The 20,593-nt window shown below is 43.2% G+C and overlaps 2 protein-coding genes across 3 annotated transcripts; both read right to left on the bottom strand.

Moving 5' to 3' along the window:
• Window positions 1-932: 932 nt before the first annotated feature.
• On the bottom strand, window positions 933-4,414 carry LOC134186064 (uncharacterized). 2 transcript variants are annotated; one of them, XM_062653972.1, is made up of 2 exons: window positions 1,465-4,414; window positions 933-1,413 (listed from the first exon to the last, which is right to left on the bottom strand). In XM_062653972.1, the coding sequence occupies exons 1-2, from the start codon at window positions 4,386-4,388 to the stop codon at window positions 1,176-1,178; spliced, it is 3,162 nt and encodes a 1,053-aa protein (XP_062509956.1). In that variant the 5' UTR covers window positions 4,389-4,414; the 3' UTR covers window positions 933-1,175. The 2 variants fall into 2 exon arrangements, with proteins under 2 accessions (XP_062509956.1, XP_062509957.1); XM_062653973.1 differs by lacking the exon at window positions 933-1,413 and having other exon boundaries at window positions 1,471-1,650; window positions 1,712-4,414.
• Window positions 4,415-10,040: 5,626 nt separating this feature from the next.
• Window positions 10,041-11,304, bottom strand: LOC134185743 (uncharacterized). Its single transcript, XM_062653609.1, has one exon. It carries the CDS (start codon window positions 11,285-11,287, stop codon window positions 10,499-10,501), a length of 789 nt encoding a protein of 262 aa, XP_062509593.1. The 5' UTR covers window positions 11,288-11,304; the 3' UTR covers window positions 10,041-10,498.
• Window positions 11,305-20,593: the final 9,289 nt, after the last annotated feature.

The raw sequence follows: 20,593 nt of genomic DNA on the forward strand, positions 1-20,593 counted from the left end.
TGTGTGTGTGTGTGTGTGTGTGTGTGTGTGTGTGTGTGTGTGTGTGTGTGTGTGTGTGTGTGTGTGTGTGTGTGTGTGTGTGTGTGTGTATTGGTACTCAAAGTGGCGAATACATGCAGAGTTTGTCTGAAGGCGGCACAAACAACAAGAAGTCGTTATGACGTCATCAACTTTTTATGACGTCATACATTTGCCGCGTGACTCGACGTTTAGACTGGTATAATTATGAACCAGTTTAGAGGACATATGTACAGTGTGTTACTGTTTTATTGCAAGTTAGCACAAATTATGCTTTGGTAAAAAATTTAGCAATAACATGGTTTTATGTTTTAGTCACTACAGTACTGTGGTGCATTCTCTTGAACGTGAATTTAATTACATGAAATTAGACACTGTTTAAGACATAATTAAGAGTGAAAACAGCAGACGTGATTTCTCCTCAAGCTGCCATTCAATTAGATTACACAACAACATGCATCTTAGTATACAGAGAGCAGTCGGCAAAACCAGGGGTGTACTTGGAGCATTTAGTTGGTCGGTTCTTTCAGCTAGTGCTTTAGTGGACCTCCCAGTCAGTTTAACATGCTCTATTCTAGGCATTCTATTTATTAATTACAGGTTTATTAAAAGAAATTGGTACATATGTATAGTATAGAGGTAATACTGATAAACACTGTACATTGCGCGCCAAGGAGTTTTGAAGTGTAAATCTGCTAACATCTGGAATGGAGTCCCAGGCTAGCACTTTAGTAGTTACAGCTTCTACATGTAATCTGGTGCAAATATTGCATACAGATTGGTCGTGCATACATATCGAGGTAAGAGCGGACCTCCGACAGAAGTGGGTCGGTTCGTTCACACACCTCGAACCTCATAGGTACGCGCTAGCAAACACAATCAGAAAGTAAGTGCGTGATTAATTGAGAGAAGTTTAATCAAAACAAACACACAAAATTTGAGAAAAATGTCATCTAACATGCGCTGAATAACCATGTTTATTTGTCTAGACAACTGTATTCTAATACAGTCCATAGCAATTTTTACGACTAAAACTACCAATTCCAATATCGTATGCTATAGCAATCTAATCTGCTGTAATACCTCTACATAGCAGCTAAGCGTCACTAGACTAGTAGTAACAATTGGCCAAAATTCAAAAGTCTCGTGTAGTCACTCTAGCATGCATCTTCCACATGAATGGTTTCCAGACAGCTGACAACTTCGCTAAACGACGGTCGTTTCCAGGCTCCTTCTGCCCAGCAAGCTTGCATTACGCTTGCATACCCTTCCGGGCAATCGCACGGAACGATGGGACGCTCGCCTCTTTCTACCGCGTCGTCGACTTCGTGAGCAAACCGATACTGCTCGAAAGGAAAGCCACGTGACCAAATCTCCCAAAGCACAATTCCAAAACTAAGCACAAAATGTATTATTACATACAATAAAATTGACGTCGTCGAGTACCTGTAGACATCGATGGATCCATCGTAGCTCTCTCGTCGTGCTAACTCTGGTGCACTCCATCTCACTGTCCCGATGCCATCTTCAGACAAATCTCTCATTTCAACTAGAAGCTCGTTTCCTGAATTCGTGTTGCTCAATGCATTGTTTCGATTTGATCGTCGGTTCTTCTGTGCCCCACTAAAGAGTCTTCCAAGACCAAAATCAGCCACTTTGACAATCCAACTTTTGCAAACGAGTAAATTCTCACTTTTCAGATCTCGATGGATTCTGGGCGGGTTCAATTTGTGAAGAAACTCCATTCCTTTGGAAGCGTCTAGAGCAAAATCTATTTTACGATTTTGATCTATTTCAATACTGACGTCATCCAGTACGTGACGTAATGAACCTCTATGCGCAAACTCGACGACAAGAAACGGTTGTGCTTGTGGACTCGTTTTACCGGCTCCGATGAAAAGTACAATATTTCGATGACGCATCGTTTGCATAAACTTAATTTCTCCTGCAAATTCCAATGACGATTGTGATTCATCATTGTTAATCAGCATTTTTACAGCAACGTCTAGATTACGGTATTGCGCTTTCCACACTCTTCCCGAAGCTCCTCCTCCTATTTCGTCCTGCAGTTCTATTTCTTGCCAACTGATCTGCCACGCATCGTTCAAAATTTGTATTTGACGACGGAAAGCCGTTTCTCGTTCTCTTCGTTTCTTGATGATGCGCCGTAATACAACAACGAGTAAAGTAATAATACCTATAACAAGAATAACCCCCGTTCCAATGTAATAATAGGTTGCGTCTTGACAGTGAGAACCAGTGAATCCGATGGTACACGAACAGACGGGAGCTTGCGTTAGCCTGTCGCTCACCACCAGACATCTTCCATGACGACAGTAACCCGTGACACAAACATTGCATTCGGTCAGTCTCGACGAACGCTCTTGTCTCGTCGTCGTTCCGTTTGGACATTTGCGGCACTCTTTTGTCTCTACATCAGAGTAAAATCCTACTTTGCAGACGTCGCAGGGAAAACGAGAAATGTTGCTCGATCCTAGTCCTTCAGGACATCCAGCCTTGATGTAAAGTAAACTAGAAGGCTCTAGACTTATTAGATATCCTCGCCAGAAATGCAAAGATGAATAGAGATGATTGTGCTGAAAATTTTCTAGTTTTTCATGTCCGACGAAATTCCAAGTCTGCAAGTGAACAATAAACATCCACAAACGGATATATACGTCGGTATTGGAGTTCAGGGTTTTAAGACACCTAGACACAATCCATAGCGTTTCACTTTGAGCGGTCGCCACAAAATGGCAATCAAATCCATTAATAGAAGTAAAAGGTGAAATTTGGTTGGTTGGTTTTAAATATCTCCACGAATTGTTAATCATGTTATATCTCCACAATTCTAAGTTCAAATTATCATATTCGTCATATCCGCCAAAAACAAACATTTCGACTCCTATAACTGCAGCAGCATGTTTATATCGAGGTGAGGGGACGCTTTCTGCTGCCTCGTTAGTAATGGGTCCGATGTAACCGGACCCACTACTCTCGATCATCTTCACTTTCTTCCAAATTCTACTTGTAAGAGAAAATTGCCAAAGATCATTAAGATGGTGGTGTCGATAATAACCTCCAAACAGCAACACTGACGTCGAGTTGATAGTGACGACTGTAAAATCATTTCTAGAAGGCCTAGGACTTTTCACTAGTCGTATGTGATCTCTTGACGCGATCAACATTGTGTACCTGGATGACACCACCAACCACACATTTTCCTGCATGTGCATGCTAATCACTTTCTTCCTCATTTCTTTGAGTATATTTATGTCTGTAACGTTGAGATATCCCTCCACTTGCCATTGCTTCGTGCCCAAGTTCATCGACCACATGGCTTGTGGCACAGACCTTACATCTTGGGACGGAAAGACAATCCGGTAATATGTGTCTCTCCACAAAGACTGAAATCTGTATTTTGATGGAATTAGAAGGGGATGGTCCATTCTATCAAGATACCACGACTGTTCTCCCCTACTATTTCGTCTCTGCATACGCCAAGTACTTGTACCACAAAATTCTGTGATGACGTAATACTTAACAATCTGACGGGCAACTCGTACAACATAGTTTCTAGGTTCTATTGAATATGAAGACAAAAATAACAGCGGTCCGAGATAATCTAAAAAAGGAATCTGTTCGAGAAAAGCGACCCCATTAGAGACAGAGAGCCTAATAACTAAACGTTGAACAATATTTATGCAAAGAATCTCTCTGGTATCCTTAACAAAATGAACATCCAAATAAAGAATGTTAGTATTATTCGGCCAAATATCATATGGAATGCAGAGTTTCGTTTTATTCCAAATTGATTTCTTTACGGAATATTTCCAAATGCATTCGTCAACTAAAGCCAAAACTGTTTTCTTTCCTGACCAACCACCAACCAAATATACACCATAAAGGACAGGAATTGTGTAGTTTCCTACTTTCTCCCAACGATATGTTGTCTGTTCTATCACACAGCTCAGTCTGTAGCCCGCAAAATGATTTCTATCGCCAATAGCGTAGAAAATGAAAACATCCTGACTACAGGAGCACAAAGAATGTTCGCTTTCCACGGACACTGCAAAAATGTCAGAATAAATATCTATCTGACTTGGCCAACTTGGCCCATCGCCCACAATCGCGACACGTTTCCATATCAGTTGTTCGAACACAAATATCCAAGTGCTGTTGATAGCATCAGGAGACAGAATGATGGCGTGTGAACTACAAATTGTCACAAGACGTAACCAGGTATTCGATGGAAGGCCATGAGCAACATTAGCAATCATTTTCCAAGAGTCTGTTTCTTCATAATGAATCCACGTTTGGTATGAAGTTGCATCATCTAAAACTGTGTCACCGATTTCTGCTGTAGACATTTCTCCAAAAACCAGTATCCTGTAACGATATTCTTGGATTCTCATCGACGGTTTAATAACTAATTCTGCAGATGCAAAGTTCTTCCCACGTGGAGTATTGCAGGTCCAAGAACTGAAACGTCCAAACTTATTAAAAGACTGACAATTACTGTTAAAAACTGCACTTGTTTTAGTATCTTTGCTTGCAAAGGTTGCAGGCGAGATATTGTCAAGTGGAAGTTGTTGTACTCCGTTCTTTGTGTTTCGACTTGGAGATGAGCTTGTGCTTAGCTTGTCATGTGCAATAAACAGAGTGAACAGAAATACGTACAGAGAGAATTCCATGCCGGCATTCGGCAACAACTTGCTAAAGCAGAATGAAACGGAAACGCTTTGCGATTGTCCAACAGTTCTAGTAAGCGATATTGCAAATTGATAAACACAACTGAACGTTTGCACATATATATTATTGCTATACATGCAGACTACTGTTCGTTTGCATTTGAAATACAAACAGCAAACAAACAAACACAAAACGACAGAGATATAAAAAAAAACAGACAACAGGGCTCGACTGTACTTCCTCACAACGAGCGAGTAGCCAACCTCCATTTGCTCGCTCACAAAAATTACGAGATAAAGGTAATACTACTAGATACTAATAATGTCGTAACCAGATGCAAAGTATCATGATTTTGATGCTACTAATACTACTGTAAGCTATTTAATTGTTAATTAACGTTGCACTTGAGTGCCAGAACGGTACTGTAGTCTGCTGTAGTCTGTAGCGACTGCTTATCATACTTGAAGAAAACAAGCAGGGGTGTAGCATGGCATGGGCTAGACAGAGACAAAATAGCCCCATCAACGTTTGTAGGCGTGGTCATAAAAATTGTGGACTGCAACCCTCTTTTCCATTCTGGATCTGCCACTGATTCTACTCTCCAGTATCAGTCAATTAGAAGCCAATAAAAGTGGACGTGTTCATAAAAGTGGGCGTGTCTCGTATCATCGTGAAGTCCATTTTTAGAAGTCACGCTCTGCCTCTGTACAAGAATAATTTTATCTCACGCAAATATCTCAATTAATTAACCATTTATATACTAGATCATTAGATGCGGTAAACTTCCGTTCTGTTTCCGGCGTATTGCCCCGTATAACCTGACTAGATCGCGAAGCGAGAAACATCGTAAAACGTACTGCAACACATCTACTAACACATTTAGCAGTAGCATGACACGTTTCAAACAATCTGCATCTATCTTGTATGTCGGTTTTGACGCTAGGCGATTGCGTACGCAGCCAAACGACACACTAACTAACAAGTACATACTCTTCGAAACATCAAACGCGCTAGAATGTACCTGAACTATACTTGGGCTGAGTTTCGCACGCGTTTTCGATATCCTTTCTTGTTCCTGTGATAAGTCCTGTCACGCTATGCCAAAATCAACACCTAGTTAGCTATAACAAAGAAGAAACTGGGCTACGACACGCACAACACAATTCGACCTATGCAACTACTTTGTCTCGACTTTGGCAATGGCAATAATCAGGCCCGACGGAAGCAACTTGCAGTCTTTCTCGAAAAATACCGACGGAATCAGGTATCTTCTCAACGTCATCGATGTTTTCAGCAAGTACGCGTAGTCTAGTACGTTGGTAGACAAGACGGGTAAAAATATAGTTCGTGCTTTTGACACTATACCAAAAGAAAAACCCAGTAGGTTGTGGGTGGATCGAGGTGGTGAATTTTACAATAGGACCATTCATATGGATCGCTGGCTAGAGAACAACGGTATCGACAGATATTCCACATACAATGAGGGTAAAGTGGTATTGGTGGAAAGATTGAATCGAACCCTAAAAGCCAGAATGTAGGAATACATGTCGGCCAACAACACCTATAAGTACATAGACTTTTTGGGTGAATAGTTGAAAAAATACAATATCTCGTATGACAGGTGTATACGAATGAGCCCTACCAAAATAAAAACAAACGAAACGAATCAACGGTTTGGAATCATCTGTATGGTGACACAGTCGAGCCCCACAAACCCGTTGTTGTAACAACGATGAAAGTCGGTGACTGTTTGAATATCCAAGAAAAAGACCACCTTGAAAAGGAATACACACCCAACTGGATCGAAGAAGTTTTCGAGATCGTCGACATACAGAACACCAACCCAGTGACCTATAAAATCAAAGATTTGAATGGTGAGCCCGTCGACGGATCCTTCAACGAGCCAGAGCTACAGAAGACGAGCCATGATGTGTTTCGTATCGAGAAGGTGATATGGAGAAAGGGACAACGAGCGTTCGTCAAATGCAAAGAATATCCCAAAACATTAACAGTTGGGTGGACAACCTCACCACTCTTGGATGAGATCTACGATGGTCTCCCATAATTGCTCGTATTCGAATCGAGTTTTCTCTTTGATGGGCGCGCATCGTTGGGCTTGCTCTGGAAGACCCATTGTATCAAGTTAATAAAACGGTTATTCAATTTCATGCGTCGCTTTAACTACGAAGAACAGAAACTGACATTGTATTACGCAACAAATCGATCTGCTAAATTAGTGTGGTTAGACTAATTCATCGAGTATGTGGTTTCTATCAAAGCATGCACGTGATTTCAATTAAGACGCTGCTTTATTAGATTTAATAAACACACACTGTATCTTGCGAGAATAACTGTAGAAGTGAGTCTAATAACAATAACATAGCTTCTTTTTGAATTGTTGACTTGATAAGTTGTTTAGTATTCGCAATCCTAACAGTCAAAATTCTGTGTGTGTGCTCGAGCTCATTCCTTTTCAAGTAAGGGCACTTAATTGAAACAGAATTGGTGTTAATAAACACAACATGATTACACACACACACACACACACACACACACACACACACACACACACACACACACACACACACACACACACACACACACACACACACACACACACACACACATACACACACATACACACACACTCACACACACACACACACACACCACATAAATTTATTAGCAATATCAGCAGTGATTTGTTATTGGCGAGTGCCAATGTATCGATGTAGTTATAGCCAGCTATGAATGCATGTAGTACATAAGTCTCTCTCAGGTGCCCTCTCTTTGATGAGAGGCCGTCTCCTCTGATCAGTTCCGTGGTGCACGTGACGTGCAAATTTGCATGACAGCCACTAGCCTTCTCTTATCAGGAACCATGCACCAAATTGTGGCAACCATTCTTGACACACTTTGTTGATGGTGCGAGCATGAGGAACAACTATATATGGCTTTAGTTTAGTTTGTTTGTCCATCGGTTTGTGTGTCTGTCTGTCTGTTTGTCTGTCTGTCTCTATGTATGTCTATCTGTCTGTCTATTTGTCTGTCTGTCTGTATATTTGTCTGTCTGTCTATCTGTCTGTCTGTCTTTCTGTCTATCTATCTGCCTGTCTGTCTGTCTGTCTGTCTATCTGTCAGTCTGTCTGTTTGTCTGTCTCTCTGTCTGTCTGTCTGTCTGTCCCTAACCCTAACCCTAAGACGAAATAGCCCCATCAACGTTTGTAGGCGTGGTCATAAAAATTGTGGATTGCAACCCTCTTTTCCATTCTGGATCTGCCACTGATTCTGCTGTCCAGTATCAGTCAATTAGAAGCCAATAAAAGTGGACGTGTTCATAAAAGTGGGCGTGTCTCGTATCATCGTGAAGTCCATTTTTAGAAGTCACGCTCTGCCTCTGTACAAGAATAATTTTATCTCACGCAAATATCTCAATTAATTAACCATTTATATACTACATCATTAGATGCGGTAAACTTCCGTTCTGTTTCCGGCGTATTGCCCCGTATAACCTGACTAGATCGCGAAGCGAGAAACATTGTAAAACGTACTGCAACACATCTACTAACACATTTAGCAGTAGCATGACACGTTTCAAACAATCTGCCTCTATCTTGTATGTCGGTTTTGACGCTAGGCGATTGCGTACTATGCAGCCAAACGACACACTAACTAACAAGTACATACTCTTCGAAACATCAAACGCGCTAGAATGTACCTGAACTATACTTGGGCTGAGTTTCGCACGCGTTTTCGATATCTTTTCTTGTTCCTGTGATAAGTCCTGTCACGCTATGCCAAAATCAACACCTAGTTAGCTATAACAAAGAAGAAACTGGGCTACGACACGCACAACACAATTCGACCTATGCAACTACTTTGTCTCGACTTTGGCAATGGCAATAATCAGACCCGACGGAAGCAACTTGAAAGTGGAGCAGTCTGGAGCGCGTTATAGGATGTTGCTTAGCGCACGCTAGGAGTGGGGTTACTGGGCGTGTACAGGTGCAACCACGAGTACACTGCTTGAACCACGCTGGCTGCAAAGCTCGATTGGAGACTTGCTTCTTTCCAAACTCACGTTTGGAGAATTGGAAGTTGGAAGGCTGGTGGGGTACTTCAATAATAGGAGGAAGCTCGCTTTCGACGCTCGATCGCAACAAAGTAGACAACGCTATGACACATCGGTGAGTAGTGGGCATGCGCACTGTTTGCTGTCACTTAGGTCGGGGAATATAGTCCAGGTAACGAAAGAGAAGTCGTAGGAGACTTCAAAACACTCACCAAATTAGTAGAGCCGCAATCTGGTATTTTGCGATTATCAGATATAGTTTTCACGAGCCGAGTACTTGGATATATGCAAGTATATTGGCAAAACAAGACAAAATCTAATCTAATTCTAGATATAGTGACATGGGTGAAACGGTTTTAGCATTAGACAGCGCAGCGGGCGATTTTTTTGGGGACTAGGTTTGGGAACTTAGCCGCTGCAGCAAATGCGCTTTGGTGTACGAGGCTATCGGCGCGCCCAGAGCCATATAAAGAGAGAGTTGCGACAACCCGTATTAAGGGCGCCATTTTGTTTCCATGCGCGCTACGTAAAAAATCTGTCTAAAATCATACTAAGCTACTACTATTTCTACATTAAAGTGAGTTTTATGTTGCTACTTGTTGCAACTATTGGACTATGATTTACTTCTTCAGAAGCTCGATTTGTGTCGTTTCCTGATCATCGTGGTTTCGGGTGAGAGCGCTACCAAAATACATAGATTCCAAATGAGCCGTTTGCAAGATTTCAGTTGTTTCTGTCAATGTTTGCACTGCAGGAGAGACGTAGTATTGTTCAAACAACCGATCTGAACAGTTCTGACGCTTTTCAAGGGAAACCTCGCGCTTTGGCCTTGGAATTCCAACATTTATAACCGTGTTCTGTACACGTTTCTTTCAGCAATGAATGGTATAAAGAAAACGATGGCTCATCATCAGAAGCTCAAGTTACAAAGGTATAAATGCGATGCTTAATCACATGTTACACAAGCACACATGTATACTCATGCACACATTTGTTGACTGGCTAGAGTTGTGTTTCCATACAAGGGCATTCATTTTCATTTCAATTTTTTGACTAATTTTCTTGTTGTCATGCTTTTGCTTTCTAGTTCACCTTGACTCTGATTCTTTTCTTTCTCTAACTCCTGTTTTCTTTTACGTTTCATCTGCTTGCATAGAATGCGTAAGCGAACAGTCAAGTACTTTGATAGTAGCTTCTGCTTGATATTATGACAATTGAGGAAGACATCATGTACTGTTATTTCTTCATCCTTGTCCAACAATAATCTTTTCACATTTTTTGATGTCATCAACACTGATTCATCGAAGTTTCTTAGCATGACTTCTACTTTGAGCATCATAGAGAATGCTTTCTCTGATACCTGAGTAAGGCATCCTTGCTTATACTCTTTTAGAATAGTGAACGTTGCTGAGTCTTGATCACTTAGATCACAGCTGGTCACTTCCACAAAACAACCTGTGCAGATTTCTTCATTTTTCTTTATGCTGTGTAGGCAGTATCCTACAAGGTAATATAAGCTGTTCAACTCAGCCTTCTGAATGTCATCTATGCAATTTGCTTCTGATATTTCCACTTCTAAATCTTTCAGATCCAGTTCAGTGCTTGCTAGCTTCAATGGCTGGTCAAGAAAGTCAATTGCTATGTCTCTATCATCTTCTTGGTAGTTTCCTTGATATGCATGAGGTTGTTTCAAGAACTGTGCAATGCAAATGACTTTTAATGCGTATTTAAATGCCTGTGGTGAAGGAATAGGATTTTTAGCCTGACCAAACTAAAAGGATTTTCAAGGCAATCTTGAGTAAGACGGCTTGTCAAAAGGAACTTGTATCCCATTGAAAGTAACTCCTCTTGGATACCAAGAACACTGTTTGTAGACATTATAATCCCTGCTTGCACGGGTTTCCAGTCATTTTTATCTCCAATTTTCATGCTCTGTACTAAGTTGATAATAGACGTAAGAAATATTAGAGCTTCTTCATATTTATCACAATTCAATCTGCTTAGTGCAACTGCAGGGTACCTGCTTGTCATGAAATCAAACCACCGGTTAAACACATCCAGAAACCAAGCAGTAGAAAGATATTCGTTTCCTCGGCCTTCTTCTTTCACAAGGTATTGAAGTTCAGATCTCACTGACTTACTAAACAGATGCAGTGCATGTGATACTTTTATTTTCTCAAAATGTGATGGAGAAATAGTGGCGTTAGTTAGCTTTGGTGCTAATTTTAAATCATGATGGTTCTCAAAGTCTACTAGATCTTTTACAGCTGTAATGGACACAAAACTACAGTTCAAGTTGTTTGCTTTAACAACATCATCAGGTAGAGTGATGACTTTGCCACTAACCAAAGCTGCCTTAAGATTCTTTATTAGGTGAGGAACATCAGTGAGAAAATATAACCATTTGGTTGGACTTTGAGAATGTACTACTTTGCTAACAGTATTGCAGTGTCTTCCAGTAATGAGGCCAAAGCTTCTCCACAGTGCTCGGTTTGCAGATCCCATGTCACTAGTCACAGCTATGACATGTAAGCCTATGTTTGCAGCACATTCAATAATTTCCCGTACAATTGGTTTCATTAGAGTTCCGTCTGTGGAGTTTCCTGTGAAATGGTATGCTACTGTCTGTTTCCACCGTGATGACAGTCCTCCCAACATAAACACAAGAGCATGAGTGGCAGTACCACAATGACCAGGCAAAGTCACATTCCCAAGCAATTGTCCACTACTTGCATCATACTCAAGACTAGGTGTAATGGACATTTCATCTAATGTGAGACAGCAGACTCTTTCCTCTTCACACAAATCATTTACCTTCACTGCTAAGTATTCAAAAACTTGGTTGAGTATGCCGGGCTCAAATAGAACTGTTTCCATCCGTCGTTGAAGAGTTCGAAGAGATGGTAAAGGAAACTGCTGTTTTAAAAGTAAGTTATATCCTGTGGCTCCACATGCAAATCGAAGTTGTAAGGCTTTTTTCGCTGTGGCAGATGACCACCGAATTCCTCGCATTCCTAGGGACAATGCTAGCAGCTGATCTTCAGCAAAAAGTTTTTTAATCTTCGATTCCTGACTTGCCATTTGCTTAGTAAGTGCATTATTTCTCCTTGTAATTTATGCAGTTTGGCTCTTGAAACTTGTAATTTGGCTTTCAATTTTACGACTTCTCTACCTGTTGTAGAGGAATCAATTGAAAGGGTATTAGATTTATCCACATCTATATCTAGATCTGCCACACTGGTTTCATATGCTACAGAGTCATGTCGAGTTGCCTCGTCATTATTGGAATTATGTTCAGTTGTACATTAATCAATTGAGATAGATTAGTTAACTTGCATTAATTGTACTTGGTTCTTCATAGTAGTAATTTAAACAATTGAAAAATGGAAAACAATCCCAAGATTGAAGAAACTTCTACTAAACTTTGAAATTATGTCTACATGTGTGCCTGTTGTCATTATTGCGCGTGTGTGTTCTATCATGTGTAATTTGCAGTTTTCTTTGTAGTTTTATAAATATATTACAGTCGATTGAGAGGTTATTAATTAAGTGAAGAACAATTCGTGCACTGATATAAACGTGTGAACTGTTGCATAGTGACTTACATTTTGAAAATGGTTCTGGTGAAACACCACTGATTAAGTACATGTGGTCTCTCAAGCCCAGATTCACTTGCTTGGAAATGTCCACTGGATGTCTTGCTAATGGTGATTTTCTAATACGTTGATGTCGTTCCTTGTGAGGAAATATGGTTGGGACAGCGTTCCACGTAAGTTTTCTTTTTCCATCAGCCCTTCTGCACTCAAATTGTGATTCATCAAAGTGTGCCTTCAAAATGATGAAAATTCCATGTACTTATGGAGGAGACTATCATCATTATTCAAATAATGTGCACAAGTGGACCAACTTAGCATGTAGCTGCCAGACATACCATCTAGGCAGTTCAAGATCGGAGTCTACTAGAACCAAATCCGCTTTGGCCGACATCACAACGCGTATCCACTGTACCTTAGTGTGTGAGAAACACGATAAACGTTACGGTATTTATGTACCTCGCACAGGAGCGCATATGGCGATGCTATCCAGTTCTTGCGACTTACTCTAGCCTCCCAAACTTTTCTTCTGGCACGATCCTTAGGGAACCGAAACATTTTGAATCCATTTTCTGATCTATTACTACAGTTCCAAGCGCAGCAGTTAACCATAGTCTCGCTAGTGGGTCGAAACGCGTCTAATGCTGGATACTGTCTACACACGACTGGAAACAAAACGGCGCCCATGCAATCACGTGATCACAAATTCCATAACGCCCATGTCGCAACTCTCTCTATATATGGCTCTGGGCGCGCCAATTGATTCTGGGTAGTGAATGGACATGTTACAACCGCGTTTTTGACATAAACGAACTGCTGTCTTTTTGCGCATCTTTCGAGCAGTAACCTGCACCGTTTATTGAAAGGGGGCCTCAGTTTTGAGTGTCGTCCGCTGAACGTTGCTCTCTCGGCACAAACCGACTTCAAATAAATTGGACGGCAGGTAAAGTGATTTTTAATTACTACGTTTCGCGGTTAAATAAAAAAATTGCAGTTTTCTTGAAATATTTTTGGGTGCACGCATCTGCTACGCACATTATTAATTAACTGGATTAAATTGTGCGTCAATATTTACATTGTGGCGTGCACTGCATACATCAAATTGTGTACTATTTATTGCAAATTTATTTCCTGTGTCCAATTAAATAATATGCAATTAATTAATTACCAATACAATTAGAACAGTGCAAAGTACTCAGGCAATTTAATTCTATTTCAAAGCTACTCCTACAAAGGATTTATTAATTAACAGTTAGACACTATACAATTAAAATGACAGCATACGATATGTGTGTGTACACAATATTTATTAATTAAGCATTATCTAGTTGGTATAAACACGTACATGAAATAATCTATAGACACTTCAATACTCATTACAAATCAGATCATTTAATGCAAACCACATAATAATTACTAATGCATAGAATCATTGTAGATGGATGGCGACGACATATTCATAACTCTGCTGGTTGTCACACAGCTACAGTATTATTGAGGTAATGTATGTTTAGAGCTAGCATTGGTTTTAATTAAATTAAGTTAATTAATTTAAGTTCAGTTACTTAATTAAGTTGATGGTATCAGTCATTGCGTTGTTGACACTTATAGGTATACGTTATATATGCGTTTTGCCAACTGGTATTGTATTGCAAACTATATAATTATTATGGCATTGTTATATGGTTGGTGACGTGAATGACAGTTATATAATTAGTATACTGGTATGTGTGTGTGTGTGTGTGTGTGTGTGTGTGTGTGTGTGTGTGTGTGTGTGTGTGTGTGTGTGTGTGTGTGTGTGTGTGTGTGTGTGTGTGTGTGTGTGTGTGTATTTGAACAGCAAATATTTGTATCTATCTATCTATCTATCTATCTATAAAGAGGTCGCCAAACTGAGTGGATTTGCTGCAAAGAAAAGAGAAGAAATGAAAATGCTAAATATGACAGCGAGATTCTTCCAGGATGTAGTGCACCAAAATGCATACCTGTAGTGTTTGAGCACTTTGGCACCTGGGGAGTTTCCGCTGAGCGTCTGCTGAACACTTTATCGCTCAAGTCCAAAGATAAAGAAGGAAAGAACTGCTCTGCTGACTTCAAGACCTACTGGAGACATCAGTTTTCTGTTACACTGCAGAAACTAAATGCTCGTGTGATGATGAAAAAACTGAACATTGTTCAAGGTGGTTCCATTTTAGATAATAAACTCAGGCGTGTCCAGGTACGCCCACATTAGTTTCTTAAGTTAGAGTTTAGGTTTGAGTTTAGTTGACATTTTATGTAGTTTGCCGTACCTATCGAATGTCATTGTACTAGAGAATTGGATATATCTAATAAAGACTCTATGAACTTCTTTATATATCTATCTATCTATCTTTTTTTTTTCTTTTTTTTTGAGACACGGGTTGAGTGCACCAGCACGTCAAAATCACCCGGGGACCGAACCCGGCCATTCCGCCAGCCACAAGAATTTCTTCTTGTGACTCCTGTCTGAGTCGTATTTGGACAGGTCTCATGTATGATAATCATTAGTGTTGCACGAGAAGTAAAAACTGACTAAGTGAATGCGATCTATGGTGCCCTGGCCCGACTCACGCCGAGGTGCGAGGTGTACATGTTAAGTCCATCACGACCGTTTTTTATGAAATGTGGACATACACACAGACTGACTACACGGTTATAAATGACTGACTGAGTGACTGACTACATCACATGTTTTTTTTGGTTTTATATTGGTATACCCAACAGAGGAGACAGGCGGATGTCAAGGCCGCCGTCGCCATCCTCAAAACACAAAGCGCACGGCCTATCCGGTGGTCTCCATTGGCGAGAAAAGAAATCAATTCTCGGCGGACGGTGAAGGCGGGCTTCGTGCCACTCCTCCACGATCCGACGCCTGATGGCCGACGCCGTTACACTCAATATGCTATTAGAATTTAAAGAATTACGATGTTGCCAATAGGATGCGATGAAGGTCCAGACGATAAACGATGCGGGTGATGATAGCGATAGACCACACAAAAACGGAGCAGTCAAAAGAGTCACATCGGACGGAACGTCCGACAGGAAGCAAGTGAGAATACGTCGTAAAGAAGGTTGGAGAGACCTCGCCGACGGACAACGAGCGAAAATATGCTCGAGATCAGCCCGTCCGTCGCCACACGAGTTACAAGAGGTGTCGTGAGAAGGTCGGAAGAGTGTCAGACGGTCTGGAGTCGGAAGGACGCGATGGAGAAATTTGAAAGCAATATCGTTAGAATATGGGGTGTCCAGTCTTGCATCCCGAAGAGCGGAGCAAGCTGTCGACCAGCCCTCCGACCAAGAAGGGAGCGTCCACTTATCCTCGGCCAGTGGTCTGACATCTCGGCATTTTGCCATCTGAACGTACATTCTCTTGGAGGAAAGAGGAATCGGTGTCTTAGGTGGAAAGGAAATCGATAACAATGACGGAGTGGCTTCGGTGTCGGGCAATGTAAACCAGACGGCTGGTATGGCAGTGTGCAGTTTACGCACAAAGCCTTTAAGAAAGTATGCTCCGACTTGATATCGTTGCTGTAATCGTGCGATCTCTTTCCACCTATTGTTCTCTCGTAGATCACCGACAGTGCACAGTCCCGCTGTCGCCATGGAACGCGAATAGAACGGTCTGCCGCTCGGATCTGTGATGTTTGGGTTGCCGAACAGAGACTGTGAAGTCACTTCCGACAACGTAGACGAGCTCGTCCTGTCGGCACCGTTGAAGAGTCTATAGGTTTTAAGCAAGGACAAGTAGAAAGGTGGTATGGCCGAGGAAACGGGAGATCGGTTTCCTGACAAGAGGCCACGATGGTCGGTAAAAGGACTGGCTGCTCGATCTAGCCAAAATCGCGCGAAGTACTTCCAACTGTCGTCGCCGGTGCTCGTCAATCTAGAGATCCACTGTAATTGTATAGCAGCGACTTTGTCGTGGATTACGATTCCGGCCAACCCTCCGTTGCGCCTGCTCCGACAACAGACTCGTCGGCTTACGAGTTCGGCGTGATCTTTCCAGATAAATTTCCACATGGCCGTGTTGATCTCGTCGATCATTCGTGGTAGTGCCGGGACTACCTGAGCCACGTACCACAATTTGGACGCCGCCAGCGTACGTGCCACATACGAACGTCCGGCGAGGGAAAGATCGCGTGGTTTCCAAAAGTGTAGTACGGCCCGCATCTTGTCGATTGCTCCTTGCCAGTTCGTTTCGTTTAGGGAACGAGCGGCACCGACGTGTATGCCTAAAAGTTTGAGGCTGTCTGTCGTCCACGACAGAGACATGGGCCGGTCTGTGCGCTCCCTCCAAGGACCCACAAACAGACCGCGGGACTTGGAGATATTTAGTCGTGCCCCACTGCCGTCTTGATATAAAGATAAACACTCTTGAAGGATACGGAAGTCGCGGTCAGAAGTCGTGACTACGGTAGTGTCGTCTGCGTACTGTGCCACTTTCAATACTCTGTGGCTCTGCGGCAATTGCAAGCCCGTGATGGCAGTACTTCTGATAGTAGAAGATAGCGTCTCCGCGACTAACACATACAGAATGGGTGATAAGGGGCAGCCCTGACGCACTCCTCGTGTCGGGTGGATCTTTCGTGAAATCCAGCCGTTGACAATGACACGACTCGACACGTCTCGATAGTGTCGAAATGTATGAACGAAAGATCTCGCCAATATTCATGGCTGCCATCACTTTGTCGAGAAAGGACCATTCGACTCTGTCGAAGGCCTTCTCCTGATCAAGGCTGACGAGTCCGGCTCCCCTGTCTGTCGCCTCGCAGTAGTCGACCGTGTCTTGTAAGACGCGACAACTGTCTCTGATCGATCTCTCCGGTACGCAACACGTCTGGTCTTCGTGGACGATTGTCTGTAGAACGCTCGTCAGGCGAGACGCTAATAGTTTAGTTAAGATTTTATAATCGACCGATAGCAGTGATATCGGGCGCCAGTTCTTGAGGTCCCGCCTTTCTCCTTTTTTGTGTAACAGTATGATCACGCCTGTCCGCTGACTCGTGCCGAGTCTACCGTTACTTAGAGCCGCATGATACACATCGAGAAGATCTGACTCGAGCAGACTCCAGAAGCGACGGTAGAATTCCACGGCAATGCCGTCGACGCCAGGAGATTTATTGCTCGCCATTGAAGCCAGCGCCACACGCATCTCTTGCACAGTAATAGGTCTATCTAAGTATGCGCTGTCTTCCTGGGTCAGTCTTTGATCGAGGCTTGCGGTCAGTCGATCGGCTGATTGTTGGCAGATAGAGGAGGCAGAATACAAACGTTCATAAAAGGAAGCCGCTGCTTCTAACATGCCCTCCGTCTGGCTGTAAGTGTTTCCTTCGTGATGCAGCTCTGTCATCGTATTGTTCGTCTGTCGTTGCCGTTCTAAACGGGCATAGAAACGTGTCGACTGTTCTCCTCGTTCGGTCCATTGTAGCCGAGAGCGCACCCTGGCACCAGCGGCATCCAAGCGGTCCAGAGCGCGCAACTCGTTTTCGGTTCGACGCAGACGATCACGTGTGTCTATATTACGATCCTCTCGTTCGGCCGACAGGCGGTTGTGACACTCGAAGAGTGTGGCTTGGAGATGTCTCCTTCGGCTTTGCCTACTTCTCGCACGTTCTTCACAGTGATCGCGAGTAAGGTCACGCAAGTAACACTTACCCACCTCCCACCAATCGACGATCGAAGGAAACCGTTCTTTTTCAAATCGCCACTCAGTCCAAAAGCTCTCGACTTTGTCTACAAATTCGCCGTCTGTTAATACGTCTACGTTCATGTGGAAGTAGCCAGGACCTCGGTTCGTATTGGTTTCCAGAGGTATGGAAGCGCTCACCGCTAAGTGGTCCGACCACTGCCATGGGTCCATGCGGACCTCGCTGACGTTGAGACAATCGTCGCTGCAAAATATTAAGTCCAAACGACACATCTGTGTAAACCGATCGTTATGTCGTTTCCACGTGAAATCTCTACCGTTTGGATACCTAGACCGATAGACATCTTTATAGTTAAAGCTCTTGATCAACGAGCTTAAACGACGGGCACCGGGATCGGGTCTGTCACGCGAGGCATTGAATTTGTCTAAGCGTGGATCCATGACAGCGTTGAAATCTCCCAGGATCCAATGGTTCGACTGTACCACGAGAGGTTCTACTCGAGACCTAAGAAATTGTACTCTGTCGACACTCGCACAGGGGCTGTATACACACGTAATGTGGTAGACACTTCCCTCTATTCTGACCGATGCCGATATCAGTCGTCCGTCGTTATCTCTGCCAGTACAGGAAAGTTCGGAGTGAGCGCGCTTGGAGAATAGGATAGCAACACCATTTTGCTGCGATGTTCCCAGATTGCATAAGATATCATAAGAAGGAAAATCTTTACTATATTCTTGAGCTTCCACATCTGTAGCCGAATGAGTCTCTTGAACACCAACAATATCAACGTGGAGAGAACAGAGAAAGCGATTTAGAGCAAAACGCTTGGACGGGTTACGAAGACCATTGACATTTAAGGTAGCAATAGTTAAGACCGACATGAGGACACTTAAGACGAGGGGAAGGAGGAAAAGATGACTAGACGGAAAGAGTGGGACAGAAGGGAACAATTATTGGGTGTCGGGAAGTGTAGCGATCGACTCGGGAGCATCGCTACTCTTTCTGAAGTACGGGGAATCACTTCGTAGCTTTCTCATAACCGTCGTACCGTCGCGCATGCGATAAGGCATCATCGGTTCTCCCTCGTGAATGATTACATTCGGTTCTTTCGATCGTGATCTGCTCCGCATCGACCTGCCCGGCGATGAAGAAAGGCTTCTCGCATATCTCTGTGTCTGTTTCCTGCGTTTACTTCTTTTGGGAGGTGGTTCGACAAAGACAGGGTTGTCCTTATCGCCTGTGTCGAAGTAACTGTGATCTCGGTTAGCCGATAAGATTGCCTCCGCCCAGTCGGCTGTTCCGGAGGTCTGAAGACTAGTCGTAGCGACGGAGTGGGAAGAGTCAGCGGAAGGGTTTGTAACTTTGTCATTTACGTGAGGATCGGGCGCACAGTGCGAAGTTTCGTCGGGAGTGCTATCGTCAGCCAGAGTTGGTGCCTGTGCAGGAAGACTGCCTTCTTTATCGTTCTGGGAAGTCAACTCTTCCCCTACCACTTCCTCTGACCCCAGAAGAAGGTCCGAGTTGTCCACTGTAACAGAAGACGAGGGCGCGCCCAGAGAAGAGTCGCGTTGTCCGTCGCCGTCTAGGATTGGGTTGTCTACTTCTAGATATGGCAGTTCGGGTGTGCCAGCACACGATAAACCGTCGTACGTCCAGGGCGAGTCGGCTCTCTCGCGCAAGGGATAGGGTTCCGAGGCATTTGCGTCGGCATCCATCTCTGCCTGTTGGTCGTGTGAACGAGTGTCCGGTTAGGGACAGTCTCTGACTAAATGTGATGCACTCTTGCAGCGATAGCAATGCCTCACCATTTTTCCGCACACTCTCACTACCAGATTGTAGTGACCGATCGTGATTAGACTAGGAAAGTCGTCGGCTGTACAATCCTTAAACTTAAATAATCGGACACCCGTTTCGATGGTCGGGTGTTTCTTGCTGGTTAGTCTTCTCTTCGATACGAGTGTGCCCGTTCTGCACAGTATGAAAGTCACGTGACTATCATCCATTTCAAATGGCATCAATAATGTGACTGCTGTGTACTGAGTCTTCGGTTTTTGTACGCATTCGCAGGCAAAATGTCTTGCTTTGACGTCTACTCCGTGTGTCAGGAGTGTCTCTTTCGCTGTTTGATTCTTCAGTGTGACCTGGTAGTGATGACGCTGCACTCTGGCAATGCATGCAGCTTACTTCGTCGACGCGTACGTGTTGCAACACCGCCTCTTCTACTTCGTCGTATGATACCGAGAGGCTTTCGTCTATTCGAATCCTCAGTGACATGTCGCGTACAATGTGCGCCGCCATGTTGACTTTGACGAACACGAGCGCAGTCACTCGTACGGCAGAGAAACTCTACGCACAAGATACAAAACGACGAACAGACACGCAACAGACCTGAAAAGGTCGGTTGGCTGTCTGTCTGCACGACGTTTCCCCGTAGACTGAGACCTCTTGATCACGTGTCACTCGATCAGACAAAGACAATGAACGAAAATTGACGTCAAATGACGCGTTCTTTGTATCAAACAGTAGCTAGAGACGTCAGCTACTGAAAT

The sequence above is a fragment of the Corticium candelabrum genome, chromosome 10 (genome assembly GCF_963422355.1).
Source record: "Corticium candelabrum chromosome 10, ooCorCand1.1, whole genome shotgun sequence".
Lineage (NCBI taxonomy): Eukaryota > Metazoa > Porifera > Homoscleromorpha > Homosclerophorida > Plakinidae > Corticium > Corticium candelabrum.